The sequence below is a fragment of the Macrosteles quadrilineatus genome, unplaced genomic scaffold (genome assembly GCF_028750875.1).
Source record: "Macrosteles quadrilineatus isolate MER2022 unplaced genomic scaffold, UCM_ALF_1.0 Scaffold_5__1_contigs__length_97177068, whole genome shotgun sequence".
NCBI classification, from domain to species: Eukaryota; Metazoa; Arthropoda; class Insecta; order Hemiptera; family Cicadellidae; genus Macrosteles; species Macrosteles quadrilineatus.
In genome coordinates, this window is record NW_026542598.1 from 17,555,342 (window position 1) to 17,579,648 (window position 24,307).

General features: G+C 33.1%; 1 protein-coding gene across 1 annotated transcript in view; it reads left to right on the forward strand.

Moving 5' to 3' along the window:
- The first annotated feature begins 227 nt into the window (after positions 1-227).
- Positions 228-24,307, forward strand: part of LOC128995452 (uncharacterized) — a 31,517-nt gene continuing 7,437 nt past the window's right edge. The window contains exons 1-23 of the mRNA XM_054420471.1: positions 228-312; positions 1,134-1,346; positions 2,200-2,313; positions 3,380-3,522; positions 4,533-4,670; positions 5,563-5,696; positions 6,127-6,351; positions 6,947-7,172; positions 7,725-7,955; positions 8,717-8,806; positions 9,252-9,404; positions 9,912-10,132; positions 10,572-10,702; positions 10,845-10,878; positions 11,243-11,378; positions 13,897-14,071; positions 14,799-14,912; positions 17,449-17,591; positions 18,313-18,453; positions 19,373-19,506; positions 19,934-20,161; positions 22,005-22,230; positions 22,734-22,964. Of these exons, the coding sequence (XP_054276446.1) occupies positions 1,172-1,346; positions 2,200-2,313; positions 3,380-3,522; positions 4,533-4,670; positions 5,563-5,696; positions 6,127-6,351; positions 6,947-7,172; positions 7,725-7,955; positions 8,717-8,806; positions 9,252-9,404; positions 9,912-10,132; positions 10,572-10,702; positions 10,845-10,878; positions 11,243-11,378; positions 13,897-14,071; positions 14,799-14,912; positions 17,449-17,591; positions 18,313-18,453; positions 19,373-19,506; positions 19,934-20,161; positions 22,005-22,230; positions 22,734-22,964 (3,543 nt within the window). The 5' untranslated portion in view covers positions 228-312; positions 1,134-1,171. The remainder of the gene's footprint in view (positions 313-1,133; positions 1,347-2,199; positions 2,314-3,379; positions 3,523-4,532; positions 4,671-5,562; positions 5,697-6,126; positions 6,352-6,946; positions 7,173-7,724; positions 7,956-8,716; positions 8,807-9,251; positions 9,405-9,911; positions 10,133-10,571; positions 10,703-10,844; positions 10,879-11,242; positions 11,379-13,896; positions 14,072-14,798; positions 14,913-17,448; positions 17,592-18,312; positions 18,454-19,372; positions 19,507-19,933; positions 20,162-22,004; positions 22,231-22,733; positions 22,965-24,307) is intronic.

Consider the following 24,307-nt stretch of genomic DNA (forward strand, 5'->3'; position numbering starts at 1 on the left):
AGACTACACCATCAATGCAACAAGTCAACGTGTTTTTCTATTATAGAATCAAAAGAGAGGAACATCCCTTTGATCTGTGCCTTAACTCTCCTATGACGTCAATAATCGTAAAATTGTGGCTTACCGATAGATATTTTAGATATTTACAGTTCACTATGCAGTGTTTGATTTATCGTACAGCTGGTTTATTGTTGTATTTCTTTAAATTCTGTTGTTGTTTTCTTTTAGTTGTTCCTTGTTCTTGTTGGTGTATTTATTTCGTGAACTAGCTTACGACAAAAGTTATTCAGCGCATTTTCTACTTTCTATTTGGTAAGTTTTTCTACCATACAAATGTCTTAATTTATTGTTAGTTTTAATGTCTAAACGGAATTAAACCACGTAAAAAGTGTTCCGTTTGATGAAGCCTTCATCGGGAAACGCGGTTCATGACGTTCTCACTTGGGTACAAACCTTTGAGAGTGATTTGCAGGCTGACTAAATTAGATGCGATTAATTTACTTTTTAATTAATCTTAAAGTTGATGATTTTTTTATCATAAAACAAAAATTTTGAATGAAATTCTTTTAGAATTATAGATGCACAGAAAATATGTAAAAAATATACAACAGCCTAATATTAGGTAGGTATACTTTTGGGGTACTTTTTTCAATCACGTTTAACTGTTGTATGTCGTCCATATCCTTTAAATTTATTGAATGACTTTTGCCGCGCAGAGAATTAATTTTAATCTAGGTCTAGGCCTGGTAAAATGAATAAGTAGATATAGTGCTTTAGGTGGCTGCACTTTACTTGACGTCCTACACTCATTCGATTGTTTTTTCGATTCAATATTTTCATTCGATTGTTTCATTCGATATATCGTTTGGTTAGTTAGGTTAGGTTAACCTTACCTAACTAACCAAACAATATATCGAATGAAACAATCGATTAATCGATATATCGATCGATATTTTCATTCGAATGAGAGTAGGACGTCAAGTAAAGTGCAGCCCTTTAGGTACCAGTTTGCCTATTCAAACACAACACACACTTATTAGAATACCTTACCCAACACTATCTATACAACACTTCACTTAAACTTATTTGAGTACCGGTAATAACACCAGTTCTTTAATTGTATTCTTTTCCAGAATAATCAGTTTGTCTGCATAACCTTAACTGAAATATCATGGCTAAGAAGAAGCGAGAAGAAGAAGACGATAATCCTGAAGATACCTCACCCTCGTCAGACTTAAGGAAGAGAAAGAAAGGGAAGAAAGATGACCGAGAAGTAGAAGATATTGAGTTGTCTCCGGGTGGAGAAGATGATCACGTCTCTCAAAAGTCTACAAAGATTGCACCAAGTAAGACTTTCACTTAAATAAATTCTTAATTTGTCATGATATCCTATTTGACTAAATTGGTGTGTTCCAAAAACCCGTATAATTTACAAATAGCACTTTTATAAAATTGACGAAACTTACCTATCAGGATAAACGTATTATTAGTTGAATTAATTTCACATCGCTTTTCAAATGTGTAGGGTTCAAGGATTGATAATACATTTTTTTCCCTTCACAAGTTAGCTTTTGTGACTTATTACCATTGACTAGTCAAAGCTGTACCCTGTGGGCGAGCTGGTCTACTGGTAGAGCGCTGGGCTTCGGTGCCCGAGGTCACGGGTTCAAATCCCTCCAACCACCTATGGATTTTACCTAGCCTATGTGATAATGCCGCAACCCTCTAGGACTAGTCTGGAGTAATGTGTAAAACAGATCCGGGTTAGAACTAGCGTCCTGGGATGTGAATGTGGTACATAGGCTATTTGCTACGTGATCCTTTACTGAACAAAATCATTAAATGATGATAAATGAAGTGGCTTATTTGATTATTTCATCAGCCTTCTTCTAAAAAGTTAGTCAAATTATTGTACCGGTAGGCTATTTAATACAGAATTGTTCTAAACCATTGACTAAATGTAATATTATTACCTAGTAATGCTTTAAATTATTTTACTGCGGTGGCACCTTGATATTGTTCGATGCAATCATCAAACATTCAAGCATTGAGGTACTTGCGTCGCTTAATTGAAGTAACTGTAACGTTGAGATGAAACTACTTAATATACTTTAGACTAAAATGTACGGAATTTAGATAAACACATGCAATTTCAAACTGAATATGATTTTTAAATAATAACCAATTTATTTGTTTCAGAGTGTTTGACAACGAGAGAAATCGGGAGACGATACCTAAACCGGGAAAGCTATTTAAAACTGTGCATTAAAGAGATGTTAATCTATTTCATATTTCTTATCGTATTGGGTATATGTAAGTATGTATTATGTAAACAAATAATCCATTCAGTTGAGTAGGTACTATGGTCCTGGTTGGTTCCTTTGGTTGAATTACCTTATAACCAATAGTTTTCAAAGTAAAATATTTTACAAATGACTCACCATCTGCTGGAAACACCATATGTCTGAAATAAGTATAATTAATTGGCCAATTTGTTGTTACTCTTTCAGTGCTATGCGACGATGTATCATTGTGCGTCTTTTTCCTGAGAAGTGCTATGGACCGATATATCGTTGTTCATGTTTCATCCGAATATTGCTAAGCGACTATATATCGTGCTGGCGCGACTTTGGATCGTGTGTGTTAAAATGGGCATATTGGTTGACTCGATTGCCTTTTTCAAAACAGCGAAGCGTTCTTTCGATTCCTCATACAATTGAGGCCTGATATATATCATTCCTTAGCACTTTCAAAATGAAAATTTTTATTTTTACCAAAATTTTGTTTCCCACCCGTGGCAAGCCCAGCACTAGACATTCCATCCCCATGTTAAATTTGTTGCCAGTTTTTAACCAAAATCGTCGTAGTTGATGTGAGCCACCGACAGATTCTGCTGATCTAAGTTAGTTGATTTCTGTTGAATACACAATCTTTTTTACCAATTCAAACTAATTGAATGACTTACATAGTGAGCTATAGAAACTGTTATGACCCATCAACTTGGCCAGCAACAAAAAATAAGGTGGAAATAGAGTTTTAGTCACTAGCGCATTTTGTGACTGGCTCACACAACTACATTCTTTTTTAAGAAAAAAATTGGCTACAGCTGGTCTATTTAGATGGGACGTCTACTTCAGTATCCAATAGTCAATGCTAGCACTTTTCGGACAAAATAAGTAAATAACTCTAGCATTTTTTTGAAAATTACAAAAAAATCCTAGCATCAAAAGGGTTTGTTCCCATGTCGATTCTGTAGGGTATGTGTTTATGGCAACTCTTCTCAACACTAATAACTTAAGTCATATATCTAATAATAGCTCTTCTCAAAAAAGTAATTTTATATTTTAGAGTTTTTTTAGTTCTGTTTTCTGTTTCCCAGTGGCTGCTGGGCATCACAGCAACGCAGAATACTACTTGACTAGATCAATGACCAAACTGTTCACTGAGGCGCAATTCAGAGCTCGTCGTACCAATGAAGCGATCACCTACAAGGAGATAAACACCGTCGAGCATGTTTGGTCTGTAAGTATAACTTTGATTCAGCAGGAATTGTTGAACATGAATGCCAATGTAAGCGATCTAGTGATCCAAGCGATGCACCTATAAGAAATATTAAAGTAATTTGATTGCTAATTGTTTTTTTAATACTGTACATACTTATAAAAACTATAATTGTTTGTTTGTCTTTATCAATGCTTGTTGCATTTTTTATAAGGGACTGCTCCAATTCAAACCCTAGTCTTGCTACCCTAGACTCTAGAGTTTACCTTTTTTGTTAGATAGGTCATATCATTAGTAAATGACATCGGGTTGTATGGTAACTATATGAAAAGACAATGTGTTAGTCACCATAAGTTGGTTGACTCTGTTCTTCCACTAAAATTGTGTCATATCAAACTCTCAGTATAGGTACATTCAAAAGTTATGATCTGCTTAATCTTTCATGAACCTGCTCGAAACTGCTTACATTTCGTATTTTGCATCGCCTACTTGTTGTATTAGTTTTAAACACCCCCGGTCTCTAAAACATGGGGTCACACTGTAGACCCCCACCCCTACTGTAGACTGTGACTGTACTGGGAAGAGTATATGAATCATCAGCAGTCATATCCTCAAGGAAAGGGTTCCAAAATCCAAACCCTTTAGATTCTAGAGTCTCTGAATTATTAGCAAGTATGAAGATTAATTAAACAGTAACCATAAAATGTTATGTAGCAGATCTTGAGTGTAAGGGAAGTTGATCACACTGGATAGCTGAAGGACTTATTACAGTAACATTTTTGTATAAGTCCCAAAGCCAAACTGTACTTAATATTATGACGTCAATTAATCAACTTAAAACCCGATATTTTGATGAGACAGAAACATGTCCCCAAGTCTCTGTATACCAGTGTGTGTTATGCAGGCAGGTGCACATCAATTATGTATAATGGAGGAGTTGTACTATCATAATCACTAAAATAAAAACTATTGATAATTCCTAATTTAATCACTTGTAACACTTTTTACATGAATTATTTTTCTGTGTACAGTACTTTCACCACTATCTGCAAAACACATTTTGGATTTACTGGTACAGTCATCAGGATAAAGTGGATACAGTCCCTCCAGAAATCAACGATGCGATATTGTATGAAAACAAAATCCTGGGAAGACCGAGAATCAGACAAGTAAGTAGCTCGCTAGAATTCAAAGCATGGAATATTATATTATTTATTTTATATTATTATATAAACAAAATATTATTTTTGGTTTCCTATGAGTTTAAATTGATTTATAAGTACAAATTTTAACCAATTTACTTGTAAAAGGACTTAAAGAATGGTGAAAAATTAGAGGTCGCTATCTCTTCTCTATCCAAAATGGTAGCCCGTCAAATGTTGTGGAAAATCAATGGTAAAATTAGTTCGTAATGGTAATATTGGCTACAATTTTGGAAAGAGAAGAGGTAGCAAACTCTGGTTTTCACCATTCTTTAAGTTTTTGTAAACGCTTCAAAATGAGGTGTCACTTGATGGGGGTTTACATTGAAATATTTTTAGTTGCCCCCCAAATCCCCCTTTTGGGGGGACACTCAAAAATTTCAAAATCATAAAATGAAACTTCTTGCTAAGATTGCACGACCACCAAAAGGATATCTCTGTATATTTACTTGGAACAATATTAGAGGGGGGGGGGGAACTTGACTTTTTATTCACCCTGTATAGTGTATAATAATATATGATAGTATTGAAATGAAGTAAAAAAATAACACTGAGTTATGTCAAACTAAAAGGATTGTTTGTATGTCTATGATTGTGAATAAATGAAAACAAAGCTGTACAAAACTAGGATTGAAAAACATTTATTTTGTGTTGGAATTGATTTTAACAAATATAGTTCACTCTATCACTCTTAATAGTTTTCTTGTATGTTCTTCTAACCACAGCAAGGTCTCAATAGTCTATTCAGACTGAAGTGAAGCAAAATCACATGTTTAGTAATTTTAATTTACCCACTCCACATTTTCATTTTGATCACCCCAGTTCAGATTACTTTTCTTGATATGGCGACTTTCAACAGGTGAGAGTGAGAAAAGACTCATGTTCAATTCCAGACGAAGTGAAGAATATTTTTGGCAGCTGCTACGCTGAGTATTCAAGCAGTGCGGAGGACACTGGGGATTATGGTCCTGCAGAAACTAACGTCAGTACAGCGTAAGTTGAGAATCCTTACAAGTTAAAACTATTCCGTAGTATTGGTAGTTAGTGCAAACAGTGTTCAAATACAGTTAAAGACTTGGCTAGTACAGTAAAACTAGCCTTTAAAAATATAGGCCTTTGTGATCCAAAGAAAACTTCAAACGCTTTTTAACAGTTACCCTGCTATCCTTGAATGATGGTCTCTTATAAATTGATCCCAGCTACAGAAGCAGTGGTCTTAAACAGCTACAACACTTTACGTCTTTCAATTTTACACTCATCCTTAATAGTGAGTAACTGATTGGTTAGCGCTTCCCTAACAATCATGAGGTTGCCAGTTTTGGTCATATACTAAGGAACCAATTATATCTGTGGTTTGGTCCAGAGAATACTCATGATTGCATTAATTACCAGATGAACCTCATGAAGATTGTTTTATTTTCAGATGGAAATACCAATCGGCAGGAGAGCTGGGCTCTCTATCAGTGAGTGGACAGATATCCACCTATGGAGGCGGAGGTTACTACTTTGACTTCAAGAGGGACATGGAGAAGACAAACAGCTCTGTAATGGAGCTTCTCCGTGACACTTGGCTAGACAGAGGCTCTAGAGCTCTGATCATGCAGTTCACCACTTACAGTGTCAACGAAAACATCTTCTTTACCCTCATGTCAGTATAGTCTTACTAGTGTCTCAATCACAAAAACTCTGCTTTAAATTTGGTGAAAATTTCACAATATATAGTGTTTTGTTTTCAAATCTGAAGGTTGCTGCTTCGATACCAAGCAGGATTAATGTGTAGACTTAGATGCCATTTGTAATTGGGAATTCAAATTATACTATACAACAAAAAGTCAACAAGTCAACATAGATAGTACCGGTAACAAGACAAGGGTTTAGACCAATGGTGTATAAAACCATAAAAACGCAAGTTCAGTAAATTTGGTAAAAAAAATATTTTCCTTTTGTTTGACCCAATAAATTTTAGGGACTTGCAGTTTTCCTTTTAGATCCTATTCCCAACATTTATAAATTAGCTAAACTAGTGAATGAAGTATTTCATTGATATATATCAAAGTCTTATTTGCTCATCAAATTTTTAGTGCTTCTTTTGAGTAAATTACAACCTTAAAAGATTAACATGACAATTGAACTATACAATGGTAGCCTAGTTTGGCTACCTATCTACTGTCATATATTTTTATAAACTTTTTTTGAATAATAACTAATATAGACACATTCATTAAGTATAAACTATGTTGCAGATTACTCCTGGAGATCCCACCGACCGGAGGAGTGATTCCCTCCTACACAATATACATACACAAGTTTTTTGACAGGGATTTCTGGGATATGCTTCTGTTGATCTGCTTTGCAGTGTTTGTTTTATTTATTCTGTGGTACACAATAGAGGAAGTGTACGAAATATCTTACTTCAGATGGCACTATTTTGACTCTTTTTGGAACTTCTTGGACTTTTTTATCCTCATGGTTAGTACCACGTGGTCACCTATCATGAATGTTGGTAACCCGTAAAAATAGTAAAAGTGTTGAGACACATGTTTTAATTAATACTGTATTTCTTAGCAGATAAATGACTTAGAAAATCTATCAATACTCGTATACAGTGTCATGCTAGACATTACCCATAACAATTGATTTCTTCAGCGCACAACAAATGCACTAGCTTGGATAAATTAAATGTCAATACAGTAGACTCACTCTTGATTTGACAACGATTGTGTGGACCAATGCTTCTATGTGCCGAGACTACTTCGGCAAAACCTCAACAAACAAAATCAACCTTTAAGCCCAACCCTCCTCCAAAAAAGGATAACTAGTCAGTTTTAAAACACACATTATGCTTACAAAATAATAAATTACAGAAAATACAGAAATAATCTGATCAGCATTTGACAAACAGTATGTAAATGATTTGTTTATTTAAACAACACAGATGGCCTTTGAACCATCAAAAGTCTGAACCAAATAGACCCAAACTATATAAATAAGTTTCTCTAATCCAAACTTGGTATGTTCCAGCTGGCTTATATCACGATCGGGAGTTACATCTTTCAATATCTGGTCGTTAGTTCACAACTTCCGCAACTTATAGAGAAAGTAGAAGAGTTTGCATGTTTTGATCACATAAACTCGGCAAGAGAAACTTTAGTAACCCTTTTGGTCATTTTGTTCTTCTTTGCTGCCATCAAAGCTGCAAAATATCTAAACTTCAACCACTCAATGCACCAAATGCAGACTACTATTCAAAGGGTAAAAATACCTTGCAGTATATTATTTGTTATAGTGTTTGTGTAGTAGTTATTCAAGGTAGCTGGTTTTGTAATAAAACAAGTGTAAGCCTGTTTATAAAGGTTTGAAACTACCTAAATATTACCAGCCTTTCTGGAACATTTTGAGGATTTAATAACTGATTCTGTACCTAGTTACAGAATCAGATGATCTTATACTTCGTTCACAATATTTAGTAGGTTTTAGGTAAGAAATATATGCCCTCCACTTGCCCTTAACTTTAAAATAATAGCTCCAGACAGCTGATTAAGCAAGATATATTAAATACAAGAAAGTGTTGGGGAACTTCCCCTCAAACCACCTTTATTGTGAAGGAAGTATATTCAATAACATTACATTCTGCATTTACTTAGTTCATCCCGTATACTACACACTTTCTGGTGTGTCACCTAGCTAGAGAACTGTGTACAAATAGTAATACACACAGGCAATAAATACAATAAAACCCACAAATACTTGAACAGAACCGGTATGAATCATAAACATAAACAAATGACGTTGGTGGCCCGAATCCTAAACTAATAGCATTAAAATGAGGTGTAGACAGTTCCATTTAAGCAATGTTAAGTAATGTTTATTTTCGGGCCAGTAACATCATTTGTTTATGTTAATGATCCATAACCGTGTCTGTTCCAGTATTCGTCCTAAAATATATAAAATACAGTACTTTTGTAAATTTGTCCTTCAACTAAACAACATTTTTATTTGCCTTTACATTTCAGGCTACAAAAGACATTGCTTGCTTCTCAGTTATATTTTTCATCGTCTTCATAACATTTGCCCAGCTTGGTCACCTGCTATTCGGTGGTCAGGTAAGTATTTTATTTTCTTTTTAAAATAGTAAAACATAGCAAACAGCAGAACAGTATTTGTTTCATTATATTTTTTTCTTATTATCAGAAGAATTAGACAAGTTGCCTTAGAATAAAATTCCCATTAAAAAAAGATAATAATATTATAACCGCAATACTGCTGCTGTAAGTATTTCCAGCTAATAAATGGACAAAAAACTTAAATTGGTGTTGAGTCATGTAAATGAAAATATTACAAAAAAAATAGCTTACAAACATACATGACCAAAAACTCCTATTTTAAAAACATGCTGTTTTCTAACAAAGCTTTTGCCAATGGATTTGCTTCACCTAGATGTGTGTATTTCCTAGTTTTGCTAACGACTGTTTCTAAAGATGTGTGTAAGATGTAATCTTAAGATTCAAAGTTGACTTCTTTTGTTTTACAGCCAGAGCTTTTTTTCAGGTCAAAGATTTCAGATCGTTTATCCACGCAGTGTTCGCTCTGCTAAGGACCGCTGTTGGAGATTTTGACTACCAAAAAATAGAAAGAGTCAACCACTTCCTTGGGCCAATTTATTTCTTTGCATACATATTCTTCATTTATTTCATCCTTGTGGTAAGAATTGTTGCTCAGCATCAACATTATAAATAATTATAAGTTGTAGAAATTTAAGGTTTTATTGATTAATGGCTTTATTATTTTCCTTTAAAAATCATTGTTTTAAAAGAGAAATATTTGTATCCTGTCATCTGTCATGCAATGCATGCATAAGTGTGCTCTTATGTCTCTGATTAAGTAAATTGTCTGACTAATTATTTGGTTAGACAATAATACAGACATGAGAATAATAATAAAGTCTGTGACAAAGTGTTAAGAGAGTTTTATTTTAAATTATTTTATGAACTGTAAGTGTTGCAGTAGTTAAAAGTGTGGACTGATGGTTCTAGGTGTCGAGATTTCTTCGGCAAAAAACTCAAACAAACAAACCCAACAAGTTAAAAAAAAAAAAAAAAAAATAAAGCTTATTAATGCTAGTAAAAATTTATAACTATTTCTAACTAAACTACCTTTACGAACTTTTCAGTTTTTAAATATTTTGCTAATGATTACGGTATATTTCAGAATATGTTTTTGGCTATAATTATCGACACATACTCGGAAGTGCGTGCAAACATCAGAGATCAAAGCAAAGACCTCCACATTTCGGACATATTTGGCAATTGCCTCCGCAATATGTTGCGTATTTGTGGAATGAAGAAAATAGCAGACAAGCACGAACCCCCTTCGCCAAAGCTACCCGGGGAGGAGTCCCCTTACGATGACATTCATGATCTTCTTAGAAGGTTAGTGTGTGTGTATGTGTACAGAGCTACAGACCACCCCCTCTGTGGTCCGATTTTGATTAAATTTGGTATGTGGATACAAATCCATTGTATCTCCAGGGTTTTTTTTCATTTTTTGAAATTTTGATTTTTAATGTCTTGGACCTAAGCTCACGTTTTGTTTGAACAATTTAATTTTCCCCTGTTTATTTACTTATTTATTTTTTCATTGAAATATTTTTAAGTTAGATCTGCCGATGGACAGAGACTGACTAACGTTTTATAAATAATTGTTATTGTATTTGCTGAATGTTCAAAAAATGAACAGATTGTAAATAAAATTGTGATAAAAAAAAAATTGTGATTTTCCCAAACAATGGCTCGATTGATTTGATTAAAAATGTTGTATGTTATAGTTACGATACCGTTCTATTTATTTTAATTTTTACATGTTGTCCAGATGTGGCTTCAATGACATGGAGATAGACTTGTTCTTCTCAAAATTTGACATTCCAAGAGACAAGCCGATATCACAGGAGGATATGAGGAAGAAACTAATGCAGAACTTTAACCTTCAGTCAGACTCAGGAGGTAAGACTGTATTAGATTAGGTCTACTCTAAATTATGATCATGTATTTATTGTGCTACTATTTACATACGGTATTCAGTTTAATAAATGTAAACCTATAACTAAATTGTAGGTTTATTTCAAATCATCGCTTTGTTTTTCAGGTCTGCTCTCAGCTGTGGAGAAGGAGAAGGATGAGTAAGTATTTTGTTGTACCTTCATTTGTTTTTAAATACAAGAAGGGAAATATATGAAGTTCCGTTTTGGGATACTTACACATATTTGTTCTCTGTCTTTACTGAAAGTGGTTACTGGGAATGTATTTTTAAACCTTTTTGTTGTAAGGAAACAATCAACAACCGAAACTAGTACTGAGGCATCATTAATTGATCTCCCATTGAAAAATGACAATTAAGTTCAGAGTCAAATTTAGTTTTTGGGTTTGGGGTCAAGATAATTCAGAAGGTAAATTTAATAATTTATTTGGTTTATTTGTTATGTTGATGAATGCATAGTTATAGTATTTTTCATACAGTTTTAAAATCATCAAAAACTGTTTCAGGCTTGGAGAAAAGCTCATGCAGCGTATAAGAAATCTGGAAGAGAACATAACTGATGTTAATTACAAGATTGATTTGATTGATAACAAAATAGATTCCATACAGCAAATCAGGGCTAAGAAAACATTGAAAGAAAACTAACTTGCTGCACTAATCATGATCTGCAAAATAAGTTTCCTCATTTACTAAATACCTATAGTGTAAATTTATTTTTCTTCTATATTAAGTGGTCTTTCTGTACCTCTCTCTCTACCTTTTTCCTCTTTCATTTATTATATGTCCAGTGTGGTTGATGGAAACAGGAAATGTACATAGCATTTTAAGTCTTGTGATGTTTGTAAGGTTTTAATAAAATGTAAAAAACATATTTCAATAATCTTAATGTGTGCCTTTAACTCATTGCTTTACTCACTTATTACTATACTCCGTTCACAAAATTTAGGGGATTTGAGGGGAAGCAATCCCATCCCCTCCACCTCCTCACTATAACTTTGAAACAATAGCCAGCTAATAAACAATAGTCGATATATGGAATAAACTTAAAAAAAGTGGTGGGGGGAACCCTGGAAACCCCTTAAACCGCCTAAATTTTGTTAATAGACTATAAAACAATTGAAGTGGACTCAAATTTGAAACAAGTTCCTAAAAATATTGAGACTGCTGGATGTATAATTAGTTTTATTTCCTGAGGGTTTTGTACTATATTATTTATTGGTGAAATTCTCTTCCATTCATATTGAATAAGGAAAGAAGTGAAGATTTAACATTTTAAAACAATTTGGTTTCTGATGTACAAATTACTAGTTTAAGAACACAGACAACAAAAAAGGTAATACCCAAAATGTAGTTCACGTTATTGAACCTGGGATAAACCAAAGATTAAAACAAGTTGTTTAATTTTGATTTTACAATTAGTACACGCATAAGTAAAGTAATTTGAACTCAAAGTCTGTAACATTCGAATTTGAGTCATGAAATCATTGTAATGTTTATTCAAAAAGGTTTACTTTTCCGTGATGTTTTTACTTTTATTACAGGATAATTGCATGATGCTTTCTAAAACACATACTAGACTACAGTAGACAGTTTATATATTTACCAAAAACGTGTCCTGCACAGTGGCGGTTCCAAGAGCTACAGGGGCTAACCCCCCCCCCCTTCAATTGGTCCTGAAAAAATATATTTAAACGTACATTTCATCCTAAGAAAACAAACGGAGGTTTTTGGATACGGTTCTAGACGTTGAAATGTCTTAAGAAATTCACCAAACAGTTTTTTTTAAATACTCAAATTTTCCAGAGGAAGACCTCTGAACCCCCAACTTTTCTTAGGGGGGGGGGAGGTGGAAGAACCCCTCCTTGACATTGGCCTAGAACCACCACTGGTTCTACAAAAAAACTAAAAAAACAACAAGCAAAAACAGGCTCTTTTAATATTAACAGTTTTCTTTTCCAGAAAAGTGACTAGTTGCATTTGCATGCATTCTAAAGAACTTTTATAAACCAGGATCAGCAAACTTTGGTTTGTTCATTATATTTTGAAAAATATCTATTTTTTTAGAATATCTTTAGAAGTTATATATTTTGTTTGACAGAACCACTGTTAAATCCTGCCAAAGGTTCAAAATATCGTATAAAATTTCTGTGATAAAATACAAAACGGTGATGAAAATCTATCAATTGGGTCCCTAGATGGCTCAATTCTGCTTTATTAATCATGTCTTTGTTAGCATTTTATTAAAACCTACTAAACTAGGTACTCTTCCATAAGCATAACGGACTATGTTTTATCTATGGTAAACAACAAACCTCCCTAAGAATACACATTATTCCAATGGCCTTATTAGTCGATAATCAATGATACTTGTACATTTTGTTTCCTGCATTCTTTCTCTAATATAATATTTTTAAACTGAATCAGCTGCTTTATTATTTTGTATGGTTTCCCAAGCAATTTGTTTTTCTTTAAACTGCCCAATTCTAATATTGTTATGGTTGTTCATAAATAACAAGTTTTAATAGAGTATTTTATTAATTGTTTTTTATTGGGTAAGTAATCAATTTTCTTATTGCGTTGATATTTGTGTTTAAACATCTTCAAGTACAGACATCTTCTTACCTATTAAAAGGGATCTTTATGTTTTGATTTTTATAAAATGAACATCAAGCTTGACATACTCCACCACATAACAGCTTTCTAACACCTTTTTTGGCTATTTGAAGCAATAATTATCAACAAATATTTTTTAATCCTGTAAACAGCCTATAAAAATATCATTCTGGAAACTTTGTGAACAAAATTTCCTAATTTGGTGTGGAATGTCTATTATACAAGTAACAAATGCCCATATCATATAACCATGGAATCATTAAAAATTCAATATTGTTTTCAGATGAGGTTTTATAGGAAATATTGATCTAAACCTGAGCAGTTCATCTATATAGCTTCCCTACTACATTCTGAATAGAATTAATGACATTTTGAAAACACTAAATGTGTGTATCTATTGACTTCATAATCTTCACATTTAACACATATAAGCAATGCAGTGCAGCATCAGTCAATGTTAATCAATGTTAATGTTAATCCCTCATGACACAACTTTGACATAATACTAATTTATGTACCTATATGGTTTTAGAGGAATATTTAATCATTAGAAATGGCTAAGACTAAAAACAAAGATTTTGATGAAGAATCTATATCATCAAAAGACACACTCAGGAAAAGGAAAAACATTGAGAAAAAAGACCAAAAAGAGGATGATTCAGTCCCTCCATCTGCGAAAAGTTCTGAATATCTGCAGCACAAACCTGTTAAGGAAGCTCCAAGTGAGTGATTTTATTGATTAATTAATATGATTCTCGTTTTAAATACTGACATGGATAAGTTGCTGGTTTTTTCTTTATATTTTTAGTATTTAAAAATATAAATAAAAAACTGGCTAACTGTGTACCGTAGTTGCATGAAGAGTTAAAAACAAGTCTTTAGCAAAATTTTCCCCTCAAGAAGATTAAACATTAGCCTAACAAAAAATAAGTGTAGGCTAATAAGATTATAAGTATAAAAAAATGGTTAAATTAAAAATACAATTTTTGGAACAAATGCTTTCTAGATCATTCGGCCAATTAATCAATATTTATTCACTAATAGACTACATTGAATGCAGTGTTGTGTCAATGTTGGTAGCCTAGTTGTTGATAGTCAAGACAGATACCGAAAGTCAAGAAAAAAATTTTAAAGAATTCAAAAAGGCAGATGGAAAATGGCACCTTACAACGCCTGGTCCACCCTGTGACTAGTCTACCGCATAAGTTGTGCATTGTTACATTTTATATAGCCAGCTTGCATTTTTTCCAAAGATTTGTTGGCAACTAAGGCTCAAGGTTTGTACTTAGAAATATATTTAACCTTACATTAAACCAATGTAAACCGGTTAGTTTTGTTGCACACATAACTTAGCCTATATGTGTATGACAATAGATTTGTTCAAAGACTAACTACAGAAATAGGTAGTTCAGGTAGTTGTCAATTCTAATGAAACAATATCATTTACAGTGATTTTTACCACTCGAGAAATCGGCAAAAGGTACATGGAGAGGGAGGAATTCCTGAAGCTTTGTATCAGAGAAATGTTTGTTTACCTGGTCTTCTTAATTGTTCTAGGATTTTGTAAGTTTTAGTTTTTAGAATGTTTATTACAGTACTACACACATAGAGTAAAATAATCATAGGCTTACCTGTTTCTTTAGATTTTCTATGATTTGATTATACAAAACACTATATTGTTGCTGTATCATTTATATTCTTATACAGTCAATTATGGAAATACATTTATTTGACAAATGTAAATACCACAATTAAATGTGTTTGTTTTTAACGTATATCGTTTGGTTAGCAAACAAAAAAATGTTCAAAGGACAAAAAGTAAAAATATAGGTAAGCAGATTAATATTTATTTTTGAATGCAGCAATTAAATTGTTCCAAGTTGAATCAATCTTTTAAGAAAAATTATAACTTTAAACTTAATTGAGTGATAAAAACATCGTGTTTAGAACTATATGATATGTGCCATTTAAGCATTTTTTGTTAAAATCCGTTAGTTTTGTTTGCAGTTTGGATAGTGTACCGATTTTGTTGTAAAAAGGCAACAAATCAATACAGGGTAACGCGAAGAACAGTCAGCTGGTTTAAACAATAGATCAGTATAGACCAGAATGCACCACGCACTAAAGTAGGAGGGGGAATAAGGTCTAGCCGGATGGTCACTTGCTTCCAGCAGTGCCAGTTCCTATCCAAATCTCATCGTAGCTAGTTCGGTAAAATTGTTTTTCGTTCGTGGAAATTAAATTCATTTCGCGGCGTTTGGTCGGGCAATCTTATTTTTCCTTAAAATCGTACAGCCTATATCCCCAAGGGATATAATTGCCCCGCGATTGGAAATTAGTATCAGTGTCATTGTTAGAAAGTGAAAAAGTTCGTTACCGGCCAACGCAGTTCCGCCATTTGAAAATTACACGTTCGTTTCACGAGTTCAATTGATCGCGTCTTGTAGAATACCGGCTAGTTACATTTCCCAATCCCTTCCCCTTTATTTGTGTCATATTTGTGGACGTCCAAACTGTAAGTAATTTGTGTTATTTATTTGTTAATTTAAGATTTCAGTGAGTCGCACTTTTGTAAATTTTTCCTGTCTTGTTTTGTAATTTCATGTAGAGTAAGCACATGTTCACAGGTTCAAATTCAAATCACTGATTTTCACATCCATTCATATTGTAGCAATCCGCTTTATTAATTAGATTGTAACAACCCTATAGTATTAAGAATAAATAGGTAAAAATGTTTTTATAGGGCAATTCAGAGTTATTTAATAAGATTTTTATAGTGTTGGAATTTTACACAGAGTCATTGTTAATTTTCATTGTTGAGCAAATGGTACAATTCTTTTAAAGAGTGTCACAGTCAGTATCTTTTGGGGGAAACAAATTATTATCAGAGAAGGGAGCAGGTAGCTGGTTCGATTGATGCGGAAGTGTTGTTGGAAGTTGTGCCAGTTTGAACATAGATGAACCACCAAAGTGCCAAATTAGCTATAAAATAATAAAGCAACATTCTGATAAACATTACTACGATTGAATACAATATTGTTCAATCAGTTGGACTGCGAGACGACCTTCGTTTTTAATCGTTGGCCAACGAAAGGATTTGCTTGGTACAGGTCATCTCAACCATTAGATTAAATACCACTCTTCCATTGATACTTTCGAGATCGGTGTGAAACCGCACCATACCTCCCCTTTGATAAATCCATTCAACAGTTTCAATAAATTTCCAACTGATTGTGTATCTCTAGGTCATTTTTACTTGAAAGAACACAACAACGACTGTAATCTGAAATAAGTGTATTATTAAATTCTGTGCAATAAATTCAAATTGTTACTCACTTCTAGTTCTCAATAACCTTGGTATTTTAGCATATGCAATAGTATTTGATAAACAAAAGGTAATTCAGTAAATCATAAGCCACTACAAAAGATTCACCTTTTAAGTGCAACACTAGTCACTAGTGTAGTAGTGAGCAAGTAAATTCAGTGTAGAATTAAGACTGGTAAATTGATCTCATTAAAGGTATTACTTTATTGGAAGAACTACAAACAGTGCCAGGGGCGTCCCCTAAGGACCTTTGGGGAATATTTATATTTTGCAGGGTCCACTCATATTTTTCAATAACATCAAGCTTCCACTGCCAAAAAGCTCTGTCTGATATTTTTATTTTCTAGAGTTCTTCCAACCTAGGGGCAACCAACATTTGTAAAGAATTCATTAAAGAGCATTGCACGGAGTAAATATATTTAAATATAATATTTAAATATATGAGAGTCAAAGTCTGAGTTTTTTTCTTTACAATAGGCCTATGTAGATTGATTTTGTGAAGGATTTTTAGGACATAACAGCCTTTGAAATTTGTGCTGTCCCAAACTGATTTGATAAAAGAAATTTACTCTCTTTATGAACCACATCAAAACAATGACCTGTTAAAGGTTTAAAACATTGTTGAATTTCAGTTTGTATCATGAAATTAATGTGTAACATAAATTATTACAATATGTTTCTTTGTCTCATACATTACTACGTTTGTATAATACATGTGAATTTATCAATCATACAGTGCCTCCAGCAAATATTAATGTATTTTACTGTGTTTAGTATCAGCTGGTCATCACAGTCAGCATGAGTACTACTTGTCCAGAGTTATGACCAATTTCCTCATGGGAACCAAGTTCAAAACATATCTGACAAACGAAGTGATCAACTATGAGGACGTAAACACTTTGGAAAACGTTTGGGACGTGAGTAGCTCATTATATGTGATTATGTTTAGAAATGGTTCATCTAACACGAACAAACTATTATTTTACTTATTTACATAAAAATGCATAAAAAATATAAAATTATGGCATGAATTATGATTTTAGTTATTTCACTTTAAATATCTCTTTAAGAGAATGGAGACCTATTCAAACTTGGCATTTGCCTATTCACATAAGGGGGGAGCCGGTTTATTTAGTTTATTTAGGGTTACTTACAAGAGTGAGGCACTGGAATGAGGGATACCTACCCACAACAGCGCTGCCTTTTGGTTTGAAGTCCACTGAGCTACTGACTAAGCATTACCTCTCCCCTTATTATTCTTAACTAGGTGCTTTTCCATTTCTATGTGTGTCATAGAAACATATAACACAAATATGCTGCTGCTATTAAAGTAGTAAGAGGTCTTCTGGTATTAGAGATCTGGGTGCTAATTTCTCCAATCAATAATGGCTATTAGCTACATAACAATACCTTTACCATGTGGTTTGGGACCCACATTTCCAAGTTTACCTCCATCTTTAAAAGAAACAGATCTGTTATGGGAAGTTTCTCTGTACCGGTAATAGATTAAAACTCCCGACACTTTAAAGCAACATTTTAAATGCAGCAAAGGTCAAAAGAAATATTTTTTTTGTTATTATAAATATGCAATATTTAAAAAATTAGCAGTATAGTTAAAGATGTGCTTTTCCATTTCAGTACTTCCATTTCTACCAAGAATCAACCTTTTGGACGTACTGGTATGGTAATCTAATAAATGAAAACACGACCATGAGAGACGAGGACCGAAACATGATTCTCTATGAAAATAAACTGATCGGAAAACCTAGGATAAGACAAGTAAGATTTTCAGCATTTTGATTTTGATACATAATAACAACAATATGGTAATGCATTTTTTTCATTAATTATATGACTAAAAAGTTGTATAAAATCTTGTATAATCACAGAAAATCAAGTTTTCAGTTGAATATTAATAATAAGGAAAAACAAATAGCTTTAACCCTCCGGTACACGAGCCGCTGACTCGGAGTCCGCATATTTGAAAAAGCACGCCGAGATAAGTAAATCCGCGAGCGAATGACATGACTCTACCTCTAATGACATGTGATCTACCTTCCCCACTACCTTTCCAAGGACAATGGTGGTGTTTTGACTGTCTTAGTTGGTACTGAGCTACGAGGGTGTAAAGTTAGGCGTGTCAAGTATCAAGAGGATGAAGAACAGGCCAGCGACTGACTGATTGGTTTTCTACAGGACATTTTCTATTTTAAATATTTGTAATTATTTTTTAATTTATCTGTATCTATTTACCTATATTTGGATTATTTGAAAGTTTGATGCTATATGAACTTTAAAGAGCGTTTCCAGTAAGAAGTAAGACGGGGACTGGTGTTACTATTGCCGCGCGTGTACTGGAGGGTTAAAATATTTATAATATCTTGAAATTTTTCACAGTTGATCCGCTTACTTTGAAAGATTATCATTCACCTTTGAGTATTTCATACAAGTTTAAAAGTCATGCTGTAATGCCAGTTTTTTTTTAGAAATTTATTTTTTTCCTAGTAAGATACCTATGTAGGTATAATATTATTTTTATGTAATGATGCCAAAACCATGTCTGTTATTGAAACTAGTCAACCTCTACAAGATCTGGCAAAGTTTTATAGTGTTGTGGTATTATTGAAACGAAACACCTTTACTTACTTATGATTTACTTTTCATTTTTAAATTTTCAAGTTTGTAATTTACTTTACAGCTGAGAGTGAAGAATGACTCATGTGAAGTTCCGCCAGATTTTCAACTTATGTTCTCACACTGCTACGCTGAATATTCCAGCAGTTCCGAAGAAACGGCAGATTACGGACCAGGAGATTCGAACAGCTCAACTGCGTATGTTACTAATCTGTTACTTTGTGTTAACTGAACACAATATGAATAATAGATCAAATTAACTTAGTTATTAGGTATCCTTTTGGATGCCATTTGTTCTTGAGTAATATTTTGTATATTTCCTATGCACAATTCCCCAGCTTGAGTGGTATCTTCAGGGTGTCTTTCTTATGTTGTAACACTATCACTAAAACTATAGTCTATACATCCACAATTATTTAGACATATTGTTTTTACAAGTTTATTGCGGTCGGGTTGACGAGTTCATTTTAAGGAATTTTTTTAATCAGAGTAAGAAGCTATAGCTTGATTCGACTTGCAAATAAATCAGACCCAGTTGTGTTAGTTAATACAAGTATAACACTTGAACAATGTAAAAGTGGATAGGTTATTGATAAAAAATTAATCAATTTTCAATGTTTTACAGGTGGCATTACCACAAACCAAGTGATCTCAAATCTTTGCAAATAAGTAGTGGGGAGATCTCTACTTATTACGGAGGAGGATATTACTTTGACTTTAAAAATACAGTGGAGGAAACTAATAAAACTGTGATGGAGCTGTTCCACAACCTCTGGTTAGACAGAGGCTCACGAGCGCTGATCTTACAGTTCACTACTTACAACGTCAACATAAATTTGTTCTTCACACTTACGTAAGAATAAAAATGTTAATATTAGTTGATTCCATGCTAGTTTAACAGTTGAAAAGAGTTTATGTTTATATTATAACTGTGTTGATGAAAAGATAAATTAACTCCGTCTGCTAAAAACTGTAGCTCCAGTGCGATCATTTTGTGCTGACGAGCTAAAGATTTCTGGTTCAAAACTTGGCGAGCCCACTATAACCACTGGCTTGTCCATGAGACTTCCTCCAAGGGCACTTATCTGGGTCATCATCTCTGGTTACAGGAGGGCAGTTGATATTTTTAGAAATAAATATAGTGAGTTCCATGGCTTACAAAAATCTTTAGAACAGGTTAACTATTTAAGAATAAATTATTTCATAGGGCATACTACTTATTATGTTTAAATTTAATCCATCAAAGAAAATATCAAAATCCTTTTGATGGTTTGAAACTGGACCTAGTTTCGTGGATCACAGAATTTTTGATTAATGATTGTGGCAAACGACACCTATTTTCACTCTTTTTCCCTTTATCACTGTTACCAAAGAGAAGTAAGGTATAGAGCAATATCGCTTATGGAACGACTGTAGCCTACGCTTTCAGCTCTAGTGTATGTTAAGCCAGAACTATGCAAGGAAGAACCCATGCGGCGAGCACTGTGCGAGTGGCCTGAGATTCCTATCGCACAGGGCAAAGAGTCTTCCTCCACCGCAAGCGTTGTAATATATGAGGGCAAGGATGTAATACTGTACTTTGCCCTAGACACCACCCTTAAGTGTGCCAATGAATGTTTCCTCCTACCTTATTTCTCTACAATGCATCTCAATTTTGCTGCATTTTTCTAACGGACATCCTGACCATTCAGAATTGTAAATTTTTATTTTTAAAAAATGTCCAAGTCAAAATAATTTTCTCTTCCATGCTCCCCCAACAAATCATAACCTTTTAGCGAATTTCCCTATAGGGAAGTAGCTATTACCGTAGGTCTCATGGTAAGACTTAGGCCCGGGACCGATCTACTTTTTCATTTTAATGTCCCCAGAGGCCAAAAACACCATTCGTTCAAATTTTTATATATGTATATATATATATATATATAGGTATATATATATATAGATTTATATATATATGTGTCCGTGAACACGATAACTTGAGTAATTTTTATCCGATTTTGATGAAATTTGGTTTGAAGGTGTAAGGCGGGATAAACTTGAATGAGTTCGCGATCCAGCTAGATCGGACCATGGGAACAGGGTTTTATGGGGGGTTTTATTGGGTAAAAATTGGTTTTTCTCACTTTTTACCCTCAAAACACAAAATTTCCCAATTTTTCTCTAAACCTTCTTAAAGAGCTTAAAAAAACAAACAATTCAGTATATCAAAGTGTTTTTGTACGGTTATTGGTTACGGAGAAAACTAAAAAAATTGTAAATTTAAAATTCCCATGTTATTCTTATGGAGAATATTGTAAAATGTTGTAGTTTGCTTGTTTATGGATATATTTTGATCAAACTTGGCCAATTTATTTATTTTATAGTAAGCTATCAATATTTTACTAAAAACACACTACTTTATTAGTTTCCTTGTAGCAGCAAACCTAGGTACTCGTTAAACCTAATGTTATTTAAATAGATCAATTGAAAATCAATTCGGCCAAATGGAAATTCGCTTAGACGGCAGGTTTGCTGCGGCGGGGGTATTTTTTCCATTTACTAAAGAGGCCCTGATCAGGTCTAGTAAAATAATCCTGCATTTCATCACTTGGGATTTAAAAAATAAAAGATAGTAACATTTAATACAACTATTCAATATAGATACTTTGTAGGTTTTTATATCACACGTCAGCATTAATATCTGATTTTATTTCCAGACTGCTACTGGAACTACCACCCACTGGGGGTGTTTTACCTTCGTACATTATTTACACACACAAATTCATCAGTAGAGATCTAGGAGACATGCTCTTGATGATTCTATTTTTGATATTCGTTATATTTATGTTATGGTATACAGTGGAAGAAATTTATGAAATCATTTATTTCAAATGGCGCTATTTTGAATCAATTTGGAATATTTTAGATTTGGTCATTGTTGTTGTAAGTACTTATTTAATGTATTTATTTTATTTTAACAGAATAAGTTAGTGATTTAGTCCAAAATTGATGGAAAAAGTTACCTGCTGGTAAATAATTAATGATAGCATACAACATTTACGTAAGTCTTAATTAGTGCAAACTGCAAATTATATTTTTATGTTTTAAATAACTTAAAAATTAACAAGGAAAAAAATTGGGTTAATCCTACCAAATAGTTAGAAATTATATTTTTTTTTATGAATGTCAGCTCCAATGAATTTGTCAATGAATACACTGTTTTCTCAGGTTCTGGATCAGTGCTGATTTAATTTAAAATTTTCTGTAGTTTAGCAATATTTCTTTTATAACTTTCAATAAATAATAACAACAAATTATTTCAACATAAAAGGCACATCTATCGCAATTTTGTAGCAAAAAAATAATAAAAAAATTTCATAAACTGTTCTGTATTTAGGTTTCTTGTTTATATTATATTTTCTAATTTAATCTTGATGTTGTTTTAGTTTGGATACACATCAATTGTATTCTTTGTTTTCCAATATATGGTCATTAACACCCAACTCAATTCTCTACTGGCTAAAACTGATGAGTTTGCCTGCTTTGATGAAGTCAATGCTGCTAAAGAGACTTATACAACACTTTTGTCCATATTATTCTTCTTTGCTGGCATCAAAGTCCTGAAGTACATCAACTTCAACCACTCTATGCATCAAATGCAGAACACTCTTTCAAGGGTAAGATCTAAGATATCTTTATAGTAAAATACATTATGTTTGTAGAACCAGTTAAAACAGATAATTTTATGATTTAAACTAACATAATGAGGTTATGTTATCATAATTTAACTATGAAAATATTTTACCTACGACCGTTTTTTAAAGTAGCCGTTACAGTACAGTTCTTAGAATTGAAAAGTATCTCATAACAGCATTGTTTACTTTCATAACATCATAGTTTTACTCATAACAACACGGGTAACGGACCAATGAGGTTCAAGGATTGAGAGAGGAGAAGTAAAATTGTAATGATTTGAAATTCAACTAATCAGCTGTTCAGGCCAATTTAATTGTTGATTGATTGGTGCAATTAGTGTTTGATACAATGTTTCGTTGTATCACTGTCAGTGGCAATGAGGGGTCATAAACAAAAACATAACCTCTTTTAGAAGTTATGAGTAGAGATTTTTAGTAATTAAAACAATGTCGTAGGTAAAGTAGTGTACGCAACTCGCGTAAATAATGTTAACGACACTCGTAGAAGTTTTTAAGGCACTCGCCAAGGCTCGTAGCTTAAATTTTCTACTCGTGTCGTTAACACTAACTTTACGCAATCGTCGCGTAAACTACTATATCAACATGTATAACCATTTCCTTCTCATTATAACAGACCACTTTTAGACCACATCCTTAGGGAATGTTGTATTTTTTTATTGACAGTTTAAAGTAAGATTAAAATAACAACGTACAGATATCAAATTATACTTGAGTGATTTGTTTGAAGGTGACTCTTAGAGGAAAGTCCGTCATTTTTTTGCTTACATAAACGTGTGTTGTTGAATAAATACTATTTCATTTACAGATACACAAATACAAATGTTCACTGGTTAATAACTACAATCGGTCTAAACTCTAATAAACTATACTAGTGTACCTACCTGTTGCTCGAATTCGAGCAATTGCGAATTATTACAAGCGTTATTTTAAAACCAATAAATAGTCATAATTTCTGATGACTTTAAAAGAGTCGGCTCAAAGATTATGGAAATACTCACCATGTACATAACAGTTCGATATCATCAACATTTCTTGTAAATATCTATCATTTTTCAAAAGCTGATCTTGTTTTTCAGTGTTTTCTACAAACTTAATGTTCCACTCATAGCTGTATTAGGTTGTCCATAATATCGATCATAAATAAAAAAAAATACAGTATATCTATTTCTTCTACTAGGTGGTGTTCTATGACTTTCCTATGTTTCCATAGTTAGCAAATCGGTTTTTTCAATGATTGATCAAGAAATGCAGCACAGTGTTAAAATCAGTTTTCTTTTTCTATATCAAATTGTCCAGGCTTTTTT